General features: G+C 38.2%; 2 protein-coding genes, 1 long non-coding RNA gene and 1 other non-coding gene across 4 annotated transcripts in view; 3 read left to right on the top strand and 1 right to left on the bottom strand.

Annotated features, from left to right (window-relative positions):
• The window catches only part of LOC132346375 (uncharacterized), a 100,057-nt gene extending 85,580 nt beyond the window's left edge, over positions 1–14,477 (top strand). The window contains exons 2-3 of the long non-coding RNA XR_009496208.1: positions 6,171–6,222; positions 8,844–14,477. This is a non-coding gene — a long non-coding RNA (uncharacterized lncRNA). The remainder of the gene's footprint in view (positions 1–6,170; positions 6,223–8,843) is intronic.
• Positions 1–15,372, bottom strand: part of WDR72 (WD repeat domain 72) — a 225,745-nt gene that overhangs the window by 57,031 nt on the left and 153,342 nt on the right. The window lies entirely within an intron of this gene.
• Positions 3,832–4,505, top strand: LOC132346305 (replication protein A 32 kDa subunit-like). Its single transcript, XM_059890721.1, has one exon. The coding sequence runs from the start codon at positions 3,854–3,856 to the stop codon at positions 4,226–4,228; it is 375 nt and encodes a 124-aa protein (XP_059746704.1). The 5' UTR covers positions 3,832–3,853; the 3' UTR covers positions 4,229–4,505.
• On the top strand, positions 14,538–14,610 carry TRNAF-AAA (transfer RNA phenylalanine (anticodon AAA)). The gene has a single exon. It is a non-coding gene; the product is annotated as a tRNA-Phe (tRNA).

Genomic DNA, 15,372 nt, shown 5'->3' with positions numbered 1-15,372 from the left:
GTTGATCTGTCACAGGAGAAAGCATTAAGCTTACTGGCAAGTAAGAACAACCAGAGAAAAAGAGAGAGATCCTTCCTAAATGGGGACCATCAGGCAATTAAAAAAAATCAGCAAATATTGAAAAGAAATTTGAATACAGTCTCAATCCTTAACTAGCTATTATATCTGAGCTTCTCTGAGCTTCAGGTTCTTAGGCAGAAAAACAAAGGGCTTAGACTCAATGATCTCAAAATGATCTTGACTCAAAGGTCCTATGAGTCCTACTATCTGTATCACTTATAAGCCAAGTACTATGGAGGAAGCACAAGCTGGAATCAAGATTGCTGGGAGAAATATCAATAACCTCAGATATGCAGATGACAACACCCTTATGGCAGAAAGTGAGGAGGAACTAAAGAGCCTCTTGATGAAGGTGAAAGAGAAGAGTGAAAAAGCTGGCTTAAAACTCAACATTCAAAAAACTAAGATCATGGCATCCAGCCCATCACTTCATGGCAAATAGATGGGGAAACAATAGAAACAATGACAGACTTGATTTTCTTGGGCTCCAAAATCACTGCAGATTGTGACTATAAACATGGAACTAAGAGATACCTGCTCCTTTAGAAGGAAAGCTATTTCAAACCTGGGCTTCCCTGGTGGCTCAGACGATAAAGCGCCCGCCTACAATGCAGGAGACCCAGGTTAGATCCCTGGGTTGGGAAGAACCCCTGGAGAAAGAAATGGCAACCCACTCCAGTATTCTTGCCTGGAGAATCCCATGGACAGAGGACCCTGATAGGCTACAGTCCATGGGGTGCAAAGAGTCAGACATGACTGAGCGACTTCACTTTAGAAGGAAAGCTATTTCAAACCTAGACAGCATATTAGAAAGCAGAGACATTACTTTGCCGACAAACGTCCATATAGTCAAGCTATGGTTTTTCCAGTGATCATGTATGGATGTGAGAGTTGGACCATAAAGAAGGCTAAGTGCTGAAGAACTGATGCTTTTGAACTGTGGTGTTGGAGAAGACTCTTGAGAGTCCCTTGGACTGCAAGAAGATCAAACTAGTCAATACTAAAGGAAATCAATCCTGAATATTCTTTGGAAGAACTGATGCTGATACTGAAACTCTAATACTTTGGCCACCTGATGCCAAGAGCTGACTCATTAGAAAAGGCCCTGATGATGGGAAAGATTGAAGGCAGGAGGAGAAGGGGATGACAGAGGATGAGATGGTTGGATGGAATCACTGACTCAATATAGACATGAGTTTGAGCAGACTCTGGGAGATGGTGAAGGACAGGAAGGCCTGGCGTGCTGTAGTCCAAGGGGTCGCAAAGAGTTGGACATGACTGAACAACTTAACAACAAATACTGATCTCTAACATCTCTGTCTTTATCACCCATTGTTGTTGTTGTGCTTACTTGCTCAGTTGTGTCGGGACCCCATAGAGTGTAGCCTGCCAGGCTCTTCTGTCCATGAGATTCTCCAGGCAAGAATTCTGGAGTGGGCTGCCATTTCCTACTCCAGAAGATCTTTCCAACCCAGGAATCGAACCCAGGTCTCCTGCATTGCAGGCAGACTCTTTATCAACTGAGCTATGAAGGAAGCAGCATTATCCTTGATAAGGATATTCAAAAATCAGGATATGCCTATAGCAGAAAGATCAAGGAATGGGAGCCAATAGCTAGAGTCAGTCTATATTCAAGGGAGAACTGAGAACTCCGTGATTTCTCTTCATCCAAATTTCACCCTGTTAACACGGTGATCACATGTATCACTGAAGAAATTTATTATGTGCTTTCGATTCTTCTAGTGGCAGGTCCTATGGCAGACTCTGATAGGTCCATCTAATCTGAGATTGCTCAAGACAGCTGCCCACATGTCTAGAGTACTTACTGCAACATTTGCCAACCACAAGCTCTTAGTGACTGTTGATGATTGACAGAATTAATAGAGATCATCAATACTTTAGTACTCCTGTGCTATTCAATATCTTGAAAAAAAGACATAGAAATTCAATGTAACTTAAGCCAAATATCTAAAGTAAAATGATGTGAAGAGAAAATAATAATTTAATTTTTAAAAAACCTGTCTCTAAGAGATCTAAGCACTTTCATATCTTAAAGGCACACTCAAATGTACTGACATATGGTTATATGACATTAAGAATTCAGGGGGAAATCTTTGTTTTCACAAAAAGTTTTGAATTAGTAAACTTCAGTGAAAAGCATTGCGTGTACTTCTAGGAAATCTCATCATGATCTCAGTGTAATAGCCATTTGTAAAAAAGCTCTGAACTGAGTCCATGCCAGGGAGCATTATTGGAAAATGGCCCGCTCCGACGACTTCCTGGAATTCCTCTCTGTGCAAGTCAGCAGCTTGTTTGGCACAAGCTGGCACTAAACTGAGGCACTGGGAAGTATAAGCTGCATTCTTGGTGACATGGTATACAATTTTATAGCTTCAGTTTTATAAAGGAGTCAGCCAGACAATAGCTCATCTTATTCAAATTATAAGATTGGTCTGTTTTTAAAAAATAAAGCATACAACTAAAAAGTCCATTGAAAAAAATGAAACTGGGGTAATTAGGATATTTGTTATAGTACTCCAGTTTTTTTAGTAGGCACAGGGATGGACAGGAAGAATGATACAGCTCTTCTCCACATGACCCAGTCCAGTGGTTTCTACTTTGCCTTCCATGGAACTTCAGCCTTTTTTCAGAAGGAATTCATAACTGTCTGGTTCAATTTTTCTCTTTAAAATATACATCATAGTTATTGGTAAAGAACTGTCATTTTAAAAGGCAAAATTTTGTACTAATTTTTAATAAACTTGGAAACAATAAACATTGATTTATGCTGCCAAATAGCTATTTCTGTGCAGATCTAAGATTAATTTCTGATTTATATTTAAATTTATGAATGTATCATTGATCAAAGAGGTTGCATGTATATGTTTTACTGTTAGTAGCAGTTTCACTCATGTAAAATTATACAAACAAGTGCTGTTGAAGTGCTATTCTGCTTACTAACATGAATCATAATTTTTTCACTACAGTATATCCAAACTGATATACTAAAGTATGAGACCAAAGGTTTATATGACTGTCACCCATATGTATTAATTTCATATCTCATAATTCATAGGATTTGACAGGTTGTTTCAGTTTTACAAAAGATTCAGATACTTATGAAACTTTTAAAACACCAGTTTAGATCATTTGTTAACAAAAAGAAGCTAGTCATTGGTAAAAATCTTTAGAGATGTTTATGCTTTATACATGAGATGGAAGTTATTGGTGAAACTTGGCTTTGTTTTTCTAATATTTTGTAAATTCTCAATTATGACTATATAGAAGATCCCATGGGCTTCCCACGTGGCTCAGTGGGTAAAGAATCTGCCTGCAATGCAGGAGATGCAGGAGTTGTGGGTTCTATCCCTGGGTCAGGGAGATCTCCTAGAGGATGGCATGGCAACCCACTCCAGTATTCTTGCCTAGAGAATCCCATGAACAAAGGAGCCTGGCGGGCTACAATCCATGGGGTTGCCAAGAGTCAGACAGGACTGAAGCTACTGAGCACACACACAGAAGATCCCATATGACAGAGAAAATAATCTAGCTCACTTTATGGCATAGAAAGCATCTTATAGTAACGGTCTGATATTTAAGCAACTATGTATACAGTAGCAAATCACAGCTCTTTCTTCTAGCAATCAGAAATGGAAAATTTCAGAACCTGTGTTCTAAAAAAGCCTATGAAGGTTTACTTGACTTTTCATTTCTGATTTGATAAAAGGAATGAATAATTTTGGATTACTGATACCCATTAAAAGAATAGATAAGCCTGGTAGCCTTTAAGATCATGCCCCTGGAGGATATGAATGAGTTCACCACACATATTCTGGAAGTAGTCAATGCACACATGATACTGAGCAAGTCGAACAGCCAGCCTTCAGCAGGTAGAGCACCTATCAGCAATCCAGGAATGGGTGAAACTGGGAACTTCGGTGGGAATAACTTCATACCAGCAAATGGCCTCACTGTGGCCCAGAACCAGGTGCTGAATTTGATCAAGGCTTGCCCAAGACCTGAAGGATTGAACTTTCAGGATCTCAAGAACCAACTCCAACACATGTCCATAGCCTCAATCAAGCTAGCTGTGGATTTTCTAAGCAACGAGGGACATATCTATTCCACCGTGGATGATGATCATTTTAAATCTACAGACGCAGAATAACTGGATCTAATTGGGTACCCGAGATATTTTCCAGTTGGACCTTTTTTTGCAGCCTCTTGCCTCCAGCTGTCCATATAATTGGCGAGTTGACTTCTAGGAAGTAGATTTCATCTATAAAAGATCTCAACTGACATCCTTTTGAAACTTACTACTACTCTCCTGTGTTTTTGATGGACTTCCCTGGTAGCTCAGACGGTAAAGCGTCTGCCTACAATGCGGGAGACCCGGGTTCGATCCCTGGGTCAGGACGATCCCCTGGAGACGGAAACGGCAACCCACTCCAGTATTCAGCCTGGAAAATCCCATGGACCGAGAAGCCTGGTGGGCTACAATCCATGGGGTCGCAAAGAGTCGGACACGACTGAGCGACTTCTGTGTGTGTGTGTGAATTTGGGAAATTGAGGATTGGGCAGGGAGCAGACAGGGAATATGAGACTATATTCAATACAACTAAGGAGGGAAACCTGCCAATTGTGATAAATAAAATGACTTATGATGCCTTCACCCTCTTCATGTAGTTGTTATAACTGAAGCATCTAAGTGCTTTATATCATTAGTCACTACTATATTGCAGTTTCATTCTTACATTTTTCAGTACCTTTTATATGTATGATTTATATTTGTAGAAATAACTAAAAACAGCATATATGCCTTACATACAGATTCCAGAAAAAGATAGAATTCAGCTAAGTAAACTTATTTTTTAAATCCAGTTCTGTAATGGTGTTTGTTGTAAGACATGAGGTTTTTCCGGTAAAACATATCCTCCTGTAGCTTTACTTTCCATGTATGGGCTTCTTCCAGGGCTGTACTTGTTTCTTAAGCTATATCATGGTGGAATCTTATCCTTTATAATGTTTTGGAAAAAGCTGAGGGTGGCGCCTGTACAATTTGATTTGGTGTAAAAATATACACCAAATCTGATTTCTGTTACATTAAGGCATTCTCTGACAAAATATACAGAACAAGAAATGAAGTGAATTGTGTTTTAGAAATATCTTGCAAGCTTGTTTCCCCGAATACCTGACCACTAATTTTTAAAAATGGATCAAAACCCACTTTAATTGAATATTTAATAGATGATTTAATGTTTGAGTTAAGATACATTTTAAATGCTAAATATAAAAATGATTTGTGTTTGCTTACTGGAAATATTTGTAATACAAGTGAATATATATAATAAACCAATATTTAAAGCAAATTTACTAGGGAAGAAATGAAATCACTATCTTCAATTTATAAAGATGCTACATTCATCAAACTGTATTTTTGACTGAGTTGGTTTTTATAATATGAATACCATAACAGTGGATTTCCATTAACAGTAGAAAAATTTAACTCATTTTTAAAAATATGTAAAGTATTTTCCTTTAAAATGAGCCACTGGAAACATAAAAATGGCAATATCCTCCTAGGGATATAGCTAGAGGGAAACACATCAATTTGCATAAATAAATGAGCTTACTCTTTTGTAAATTCCTTCCTGTACACGATGCCCCATCAGTGTGACTTACAGAAAAGAATCTGAGATTAACAAACAGGATATGCAATTTAGTCTAAGACCATTTTCTAACAAGTCATATAAACATAGCAAAATATTTAAGTCTTTCATGCCCGAATTTTCCTTCCATTGAACTGGGCAAAAGCTCACTTTATTTGAAAATAATCCACTTTTTTTTCTTTTAGTTTCTGAAAATAGGGGTCAAATACATATTTTGGCATTCCTGAAACAAATATTTCTTCACAGTACATTATGAATAGACTTTAGCTAATCTGGAGAATTTAAAATAGGAGAGGCTTAAGAAAATTCTAAAAACTCTTTTGTGTTTCTCAACATTAAACACAAACACATTATGGTATCTGAATACTATTCTTACATGGAAATTGCCCTGACTTATTTGCTACAAAAAAAGACTGATTAAAACCTTTCATTCTCTTTCAGTATTATGAGAACTCCAGACAAACGTTAATGGATATGTTACTGAATCACTCAGGTGAGTAGGCAATTCTATATTGCGTTACAGGTATTTCTACCATTACCTTCTGAAACTCTGTTTCATAGTGCAGAGTATGTCATATAAAAATAAATGATACTGCCCAATCTCAGCAGTTTGAAAGAAACATAAATCAATGGCATAAAGGAAGCAGGTGATGTAATGACTCTAGACTTAAGTAGATAGCTTGAAGAGATGGATCATCAAGTTTAACCTTTGAAATTATTCACTGGATATTAATATAAATACACAAAAAAGCACATTTCAAAGTTACCTTGCTTTGCTAAATTCTATTCTTTAAATCAATTTTTTTAATGTGGTAAAGAGAAATAATATATCCCATTCCTAGAAAGTATCTAATAGCAAACACTTAATAAGCCTGGTCATAATGTTTCAGTTAAGAATGTTGGTAAACGAAGTCAATAATGTCTACATAAATCTATACACAGAAAAAGGGAAAAAAAATCAATGGTGAAATCCAAACTTGTCTATAAATGGTAAATGATCCAAATGCAGCCCAAAAAAGATGAGAAATTGACCAAGTATTTTACAAATACAAGTTGGAAAACATTTAAGAACTGACTCAGAAAGGGTGGGGGATTCAGATAGTGAGCAAATATAAAGGAAGAGAAACAACTTCAAATTAGCCCCAAGAACAACACCAACGTTGAAGGTGTCACTAATATGACCTGGATTCTGATGATCCTGAAGGACATTCACTGTTATTTATAAAATTTCTCTCCTCTATATAATGCAGGCATACTTTCTTTCTTTATGTGAGACATGAAGCACTATGTTCCATCTAAATAATCTAGTTTTATGAAGAAGTGATTTGAAAATGTAAGAAAAAGAAGTATTGCTTTGCAAATAAATACTAAACAGAGAGACAGACAAAATTTGGACACAAGGATTCTTTGCATCTCCTGCTCTATTCACTGTCTACTTTGTACTGGAAATGCCTCGCTTCTCTTAAAATAGTTTATAATGGCTCTCCTTTTCTTTCAAGAAAAAGTCCATTGCCAGATCCTTTACATTCTGGGTGTCTACCTTCTGGATCTAGACTGAAGCATCCTCATTTCCTACTCCCTACCCACATCAAATTTATCCCTATTCACTGACCAGGCCACACTGTATACCTCTGTGTCTGTCCTCATGTTACTCCTTTTGCCTGAACTACCCTTCTTACACCAAACTCTTTCCCACTGGAGGCAGTTGGGTCCTCCCAAAAGCACATATAAGGATGGAGTTAGAAACGCAAAAGGCTTACTAGAGAGTAACATGCGTGAAAGAAAAAGGGCAAAAACAGAGTTGGGTACGGAGCTCTCTGGTTACTACACAAATGCTTCAATCTTTATCAACCCAGTGGAAACTCCAGGACATAACTGGTCACTAGAGGAGGTCTGTCTGAATGGGAAATAGCTAGGCCCTTGTACCACCATTGTCCTCAGTCGTTGTCCCAGAAAGACTATGATCTTTGCTCCAATTCAGGGATGAATCCTGGATGCACCAACAGCGGGCAGTTGGCCATACTCCTCACATCTGGGCAAATCGTCCTCTCATGTAGAGTGATCTAAAAAGTGCATCTTTCCATGGCTGCCACACCATTATCCTCCAAAGCAAACATGAATATTTACTTCTGTGTGAAGCCTCTAAAAATCACCCCAAGGCAAATGGTGGCTCTCCATGCTTCCACAACAGTGTGAGCTTTCTATCTTACACCACACTGTGGCCTTGTATGTTCATAGGACTCGGCCTTTTGGAAATAGAAATCACATCATATTCTTCTCAGATTCCTGGTAGATAGCTTGGGAAACAGAGTATCTAACCTATAACATATTCAAAGAGGTAGAGTGAATAGATGGATGTATGGACCTACCAGATGGATGACTGATCAGACTGGTTATTCCCTATTCTTGTGCAGATGCCAAGGGATACACTTTGTCTATTTTCAGATGCCAAGGGATACACTTTGTCTATTTTCATGGTGTTATAAATTTCTCAGAAAATACTATAATATACTTTAAGTACCAATGGGATATTGGATTTTAAAGATAAGATGTATCAATATCACTTATATGTGGAATCTAAAAAAAAAAAAGATACAGATGTACTTATTTGCAAAGGAGAAATGGAGACACAGGTGTAGAGAATGGATGTATGGATATTGGGGGAATGTAGGGTAGGATGAATGGGGATATTGGGATTGACATATATACACTACTATGTATAAAATAGAGAACTAGTGAGAACCTACTGTATAGCCCAGAAAACTCTACTCATTGCTCTGTTGTGACCTAAATAAATGGGAAGGAAATCCAAAAAAGAGGGGATATATGTATACATACAGCTGATTCACTTTGATTCACTCTGCTATACAGCAGAAACTAACACAACATCATAAAACAGCTATACTCCAATAAAAATTAATATAAAAAAGATAAGATATGTGGAAAATTCTGAAAGAGATGGGAATACCAGACCACCTGATCTGCCTCTTGAGAAATTTGTATGCAGGTCAGGAAGTAACAGTTAGAACTGGACATGGAACAACAGACTGGTTCCAAATAGGAAAAGGAGTACGTCAAGGCTGTATATTGTCACCCTGTTTATTTAACTTATAGGCAGAGTACATCATGAGAAACGCTGGACTGGAAGAAACACAGGCTGGAATCAAGATTGCCAGGAGAAATATCAATAACCTCAGATATGCAGATGACACCACCCTTATGGCAGAAAGTGAAGAGGAACTCAAAAGCCTCTTGATGAAAGTGAAAGTGGAGAGTGAAAAATTTGGCTTAAAGCTCAACATTCAGAAAACAAAGATCATGGCATCCGGTCCCATCACTTCATGGCAAATAGATGGGGAAACAGTGGAAACAGTGTCAGACTGTATTTTTTGGGGCTCCAAAATCACTGCAGATGGTGACTGCAGCCATGAAATTAAAAGACGCTTACTCCTTGGAAGGAAAGTTATGACCAACCTAGATAGCATATTCAAAAGCAGAGACATTACTTTGCCAACAAAGATTCGTCTAGTCAAGGCTATGGTTTTTCCTGTGGTCATGTATGATGTGAGAGTTGGACTGTGAAGAAGGCTGAGCGCCAAAGAATTGATGCTTTTGAACTGTGGTGTTGGAGAAGACTCTTGAGAGTCCCTTGGACTGCAAGGAGATCCAACCAGTCCATTCTGAAGGAGATCAGCCCTGGGATTTCTTTGGAAGGAATGATGCTAAAGCTGAAACTCCAGTACTTTGGCCACCTCATGTGAAGAGTTGACTCATTGGAAAAGACTGTGATGCTGGGAGGGATTGGGGGCAGGAGGAGAAGGGGACGACAGAGGATGAGATGGTTGGATGGCATCACTGACTCGATGGATGTGAGTCTGAGTGAACTCCGGGAGTTGGTGATGGACAGGGAGGCCTGGCGTGCTGCTATTCATGGGGTTGCAAAGAGTCGGACACGACTGAGCAATTGATCTGATCTGAAGCCAAACTTTTGGAATTATGTTCCCAGCATTTAAATGAACCTGTGTATCACTTTCCATCCATCATTCTCATTTCCAGTTTTGTTCAATTGACCTATTAGGAGATAGGTTACCTAATTTTTAATTTTAAGATGTGCTATGTTTATTCTGTACTGTAAAATAATCATTTAATTTCAATTATAAATTTTGGACTTTTTAAAAATGACTTCCTTGGAGAATGCTTAGTACTCAGTAGCATGCCTTCTTCATTTAATCAGCCAACAACATTGATTCTATGCCAGATCCACTGCCAGGCTTTGAGGACACAAAGACAGAAGTGAAAGGATAGAGTAAGAAATTCTGTATCTAATGAAGGAGACGGAACTGCAGTCTGATGATTTGTTACATGTCCTTGGAAGAACTATGACCAATGAAGAAACAACATGGGTGGAGTGCAAAGAAAGGAACACACACAGAGGAGCTAAGGAAAGAACTTCTTAAGTTAGCTGGAGGTTCTTAATTCCATTATCTCCCTTTGCATTTTCAAAAGAGGAAAGGACAGAAACAAAGAAAGGCATCAGAATGTATAGAATCCCTTTCTGAAGGCTTTGGTTGTCAGCAGGGTTGGTACTGCCCCCTGGAGGAAGACTTTGGAAACTGCTGAGGCAAGGGACCTTTGCTTTCCCCAATGATTTTGGAAAGGTGAAAATACTTACTGGCATTTAGTGGGCAGGAATAAGAAAAGGCAGATGTCTTGCAGTGCTCAGGATGGTCCTTCACAATGAAAAAATTATCCTGATGTTTCACATGGCTTTCAAGTTTTCCACTGTACGTTCACGGAAAGGAAAGCCCTGCTTATAATTTCTTGAGTCCAGTAACTAACTTTCTTTTACACATAGGGATCTTTCAAGGCTTTGACTGTACCTTCAGTTTTCTAGGAAGGATACTAACCCAAATCCATTTGGACACCTATGTCACCAACAGCACCACCATGCCTGTGCAGGCCTGCATTTGCAGCTGTCATTTCAGCAATGAAATATCTCCCAATCAGCATTTTATTATATCTTTTAGTATGGTCATGCCCAAGCTTTTACCTATTGACATATTTTTATTATGAACCCTTTAAATTGTATATAAATTATTTGTGAGGTAGGTTTTATTACTTATGAACTTTATTTTAGAATTAGAAAGGGAGTATTAGAAATTGTTAACAATATTTCAGTCCATTCTAGAACTGAAAAGAGTTGAGAAACACCACACTAAAAGTTTCTAAAATTTAAGACCAACTTCATTCTGACTAAAGGCTGGAAGATTGTTCACAGTTACCGTATTCTTATGTATATTCAGTTACTAAGGGGAACTTTTATATTGCCCCAGATTAGCAGGGCTGCTTGGCTCGATGACAGGCATTCCTGCATAGATATGAATAAAGGGCCCATGATCATCTATATCAGGTAAAAGGAAAAAAAAAGTAACAACTCTTCTTTGAATTAGCTGTCTTCATTTCTTGTGGCTTATTCTCCTGGGTTGCCTTGTTTTTTGCCTTCAAACATCTGTTGGCATTAATTTTTCCTTGTAGCTCTCTAGACAGATATTTAGTTTGCCCCTGAACTAAGAAAAATAAATTTAAAAAAAATGCCTCCGGATTAACATTTTAGAAGAAAACCATCACTGTCCCTATAATGACCTTTCCTATTCCCTTCCTACCTATGACAATTAGCATATTATCTAGCATTTCTTCCATTCTTACAGCACAGTTCTTTGATACATGTCTGGTGCTGTCATTTATCATTCCTCCACTTATGTAGGCAGCACACTTTAAGGAACACCCGTCATGAGCCACATAGGACATTACCTGCTAGAAGCACAAGACTAATAAATTCCAACTTTTGCCCTCAAGGAGTTCAGAGAGGTGGGAAAGAAAGGGGAATAAACAAGAAATTAGGGTGCCAGATGATATAGACTATTTAGAAAGATATACAAGCAATGTATGAGATGACCTAATAAAAGATTTGTAGTACCTTACACTGAACCTTAGACATAATAAACGGTTAATAAGAGATGTTTACAAGTTATTAAAATTGTTCTAAGGCTGAAAATTGGACACATATATTGACAAGTTAAAATAGTAAAATAAGGACGCTGCCACCAAGATGAATGACATTCTGATGGAATGGGATATTCCAACAACATGAGACAGACTTTATTTTCTTGCGCTCCGAAATCACTGCAGATGGTGACTGCAGCAATGAAATTAAAAGACGCTTGCTCTTTGGAAGAAAAGCTATGACCAACCTAGACAGCATATTAAAAAGCAGAGACAATCCTTTGCCAACAAAGGTCCGTGTAATCAAGGATATGGTTTTTCTAGTAGTCATGTATGGATGTGAGAGTTGGCCTATAAAGAAAGCGAATAACTGACTCATCGGCAAAGACCCTAATGCTGGGAAAGATTGAATACAGGAGGAGAAGGGGACAACAGAGGATTAGATGGTTGGATGGCATAACCGACTTGATGGAAAGCAAGCTCTGGGAGTTGGTGATGGACAAGGAAGTCTGGCGTGCTGCAGTCCATGGGGTCTCAAAGAGCTGGACACAACTGAACAACTGAACTGAATGACATAAGAACATACGGATAATTTTTCCTTCAACCACCATTTCTCTAACAGTTGCCTTGCCGTGTGCTAGACACTGTACTCTCTGCTGAGAATACAAAACTGACTAAATCCCTGCTTTTTCTCTCAAGGAATTTAGTTGTATCAAAATTGTTTCCAGAACTAGGAATGCATATGCATATTGACTAATGTCATTGCATTTAAGGTAGAAACTAATATCACACAAGGTGCCAGGCTCAGAAGTAGAAATGGAGTCAACAGGGAGGAGGCTGACCCAAATGAGTCAGGTTGTAAGCAGAACTCTAGCTTAGTAGTATTGGAGCTGTTGGCTACAAGAGATCATAAATGAACCAGAAATTCAAGAAGAGACAGATAAGTCAGAACCCAGGACATGAATCCAAACACTGAAGAAATAGTGTTTGACACAGCAGCTCCTTAAATACTTCCACAGAGAAGCTGTAGCTGAATGAAGAATAAGAAGACGAGTTTCAAGCAAGTCACCAGGCTCTCTAAAAACATCAGATTGAAACCAGGTCATGACAAAATGAGTAATGAAGAGCTAAATAATCAACCATTAGGAAAGAAGCTTTGGAATGGTTACAAGTGAGATTCATTCATGTGTCTATTTTTAATTTTTTTGTGAGCTTTCTGTGTTCATGTGTGTATTCAGGCTATATCTGGCTGCTACAGGAAAGCAATCAGCTGAGTTTTCTTGTCTTCTTTTTCTATTACTAATTAGAAATTGGCTGAATCTTTAGTACGAGCTACCCTGTGGTCCATCCATTCATCCATCCTCTCAATAATCACTTATTACCAGCTACTAGGTGAAGGACCCTCCCAGGTGATGGGAGGAAAAAAGATAAATAGACCCGACCCCATCCTTGAGAGGTCAGTGTTGGGAGCCAGTCTCAGTTTGGAGAACAATAGTGTGAAATACATTGATTTCAGGGACAGAATCTAGATCACTTTTCCTTTGTCAATAAATTTAAATGGGCATGCAGACAGCAATCGATAAATTGGTGCCCACACAATTGTCACCAAGGAAATATTTAACCCAATTTCTTGATGCTACTGTCTCTACGCAGCTGGGCCAGGTTGGCATTCTGATTGCTCATGAGGAAAAAGGATGATGCAACACTCTAGTTCTTCATATGCCAAGATGAAAATCATCAATCTCAATCTCTGTGAAAGATGAAACTACTTTGGTAAAAAGAGCAGTGAACTCTATCAGTCTTTCTGAGGCGATGCAATCTTAAAGATGATTCAGAGAGGGAAGAAGCGGTGGAGAAGTTCAGGATTTATATAGGGAGAAAGGGAAATGATAAAAATTCTCCATCTATTTTGCAAGAAGCAAAATATAAGACAGAACATATGTTAAGCCCAAATGGCAACAGTGTTTTTTGAAAGGTATGCAATGTACCCCAGGTACTAAATTATTTGCTTATCATATGCAAATTCCTCATCATTCAACATGAATATCTTGATATTTAAATATGATTGTCTGTTATATAATTTGAATTAATCTATAAAAATGAAAATTTATATTTCCTCTTTCCCCATACTGCCAACCTTTTGACTAATATGTATATGCCAAATCTTTTTCATATCTACTATTTACCAGTTGGCATTTCCAGTTCCCAACCATAAAACCTTCTAATTTGTAACCACTAAAACTTATGTAAATGTATATTCCAAACAAAGCTATTTAATGTTAAGTGCATCTTTTGTGAAATAGCTTATAGTGTCTCATCCAAATGTTATTAGAAATTAGTGATTTGATATTTGCTCATTAATTGATTCAAGAGAGCATTTCCTCTGTTGTTATACCAAATGTTTGTGGTTCTGCAGCCTTGTGATCCTTGACCTGGGCAATACCTATCTCTGTAACTGTCATATAGGAGACACATGGTAAATATTGATGAATTAAGAAATAGTAAAGGAAAATAGTGTTTAATTGGAAAGCAATGCCGGAGAATAATGAAGAACCCAGATTCTGATGCCTGGGTTTAACTCTTGGTTCTGTTGCTTGTTCGGAAAAGACTGGGAAAGTTACTTCTCTGTATCTATTTTCTCATCAATAAAATGGTAATAACAATACTACCTATCCCCATAGACTGTTGCCTGAATCAAATGATTTAAGGTACATGAGGCACTTAGAACATACTAAGCCATATCAGTGTTAGATGTTAGTATTATCATCACTATCACTATCATTGCTATTCTAGACGACTGAGAATTCCCTGGTGGCTCAGATGGTAAAGCGTCTGCCTAAAATGCAGGAGACCCAGGTTCAATCCCTGGGTCAGGAAGATCTTCTGGGGAAGGAAATGGCAACCCACTCCAGTATTCTTGCCTGGAAAATCCCATGGATGAAGGAGCCTAGTAGGCTATAGTCCATGGAACCGCAAAGAGTCGGACATGACTGAGTGACTTCACTTTCACTTTAATTAGGAGAGGAAGGCATTGGCACAATGAGATTCAAAAAGGGCACATGCTCTCCAGAGAAGAAATTAAGGATGTATGGGTTTCTCTCTAATGTTCAGGTTCCACATTTATGCATGTATGGATCAGATAATTCTGGGGAGAAAGAAAAGGGCGTAAGTGTCTTCAGTGGTCTTTGAAACAGCTGCCTTCTCCTACTCCAGCTTTTTTTGCTTGGCTAAATTATGTTGATCTTTCAAGTCTTGCATTAGGCATCTCTTCTTCAAAGAAGTCTTCTTGACCTCAAATCTGGGTTAGGTACTGCTGTGATGTGTTCCTGCAAACTCACCCATAGCATCTGATACACTATGGTCTTCGACTGGGGATTTCCAATTTGTTCTCTGTGTACCACCAATTCATGGATCAGTACACAGAGGCATAGAGGAGTGATGCATAAAGATGTATTCAAAGTTTTGGAGCTAGCACAGTATGCAGTACAGAATATCAAGTTACCATCCCTTCATAACCAAAAGCTTATCATATCTGCCTTCTGAGTCCACCCAAAGGCTACGGTTGGGATACTTTCTTGCAGAAAATACAAAGAACTCTGATGCATGCATCACCAGTATATGTATGTTTTTTATAAATAAT

Source organism: Bos taurus, chromosome 10 (assembly GCF_002263795.3).
Source record: "Bos taurus isolate L1 Dominette 01449 registration number 42190680 breed Hereford chromosome 10, ARS-UCD2.0, whole genome shotgun sequence".
Lineage (NCBI taxonomy): Eukaryota > Metazoa > Chordata > Mammalia > Artiodactyla > Bovidae > Bos > Bos taurus.
The sequence above is the reverse complement of the archived record's forward strand: the minus strand, read 5'-3'. Positions and strand labels throughout refer to the sequence as shown.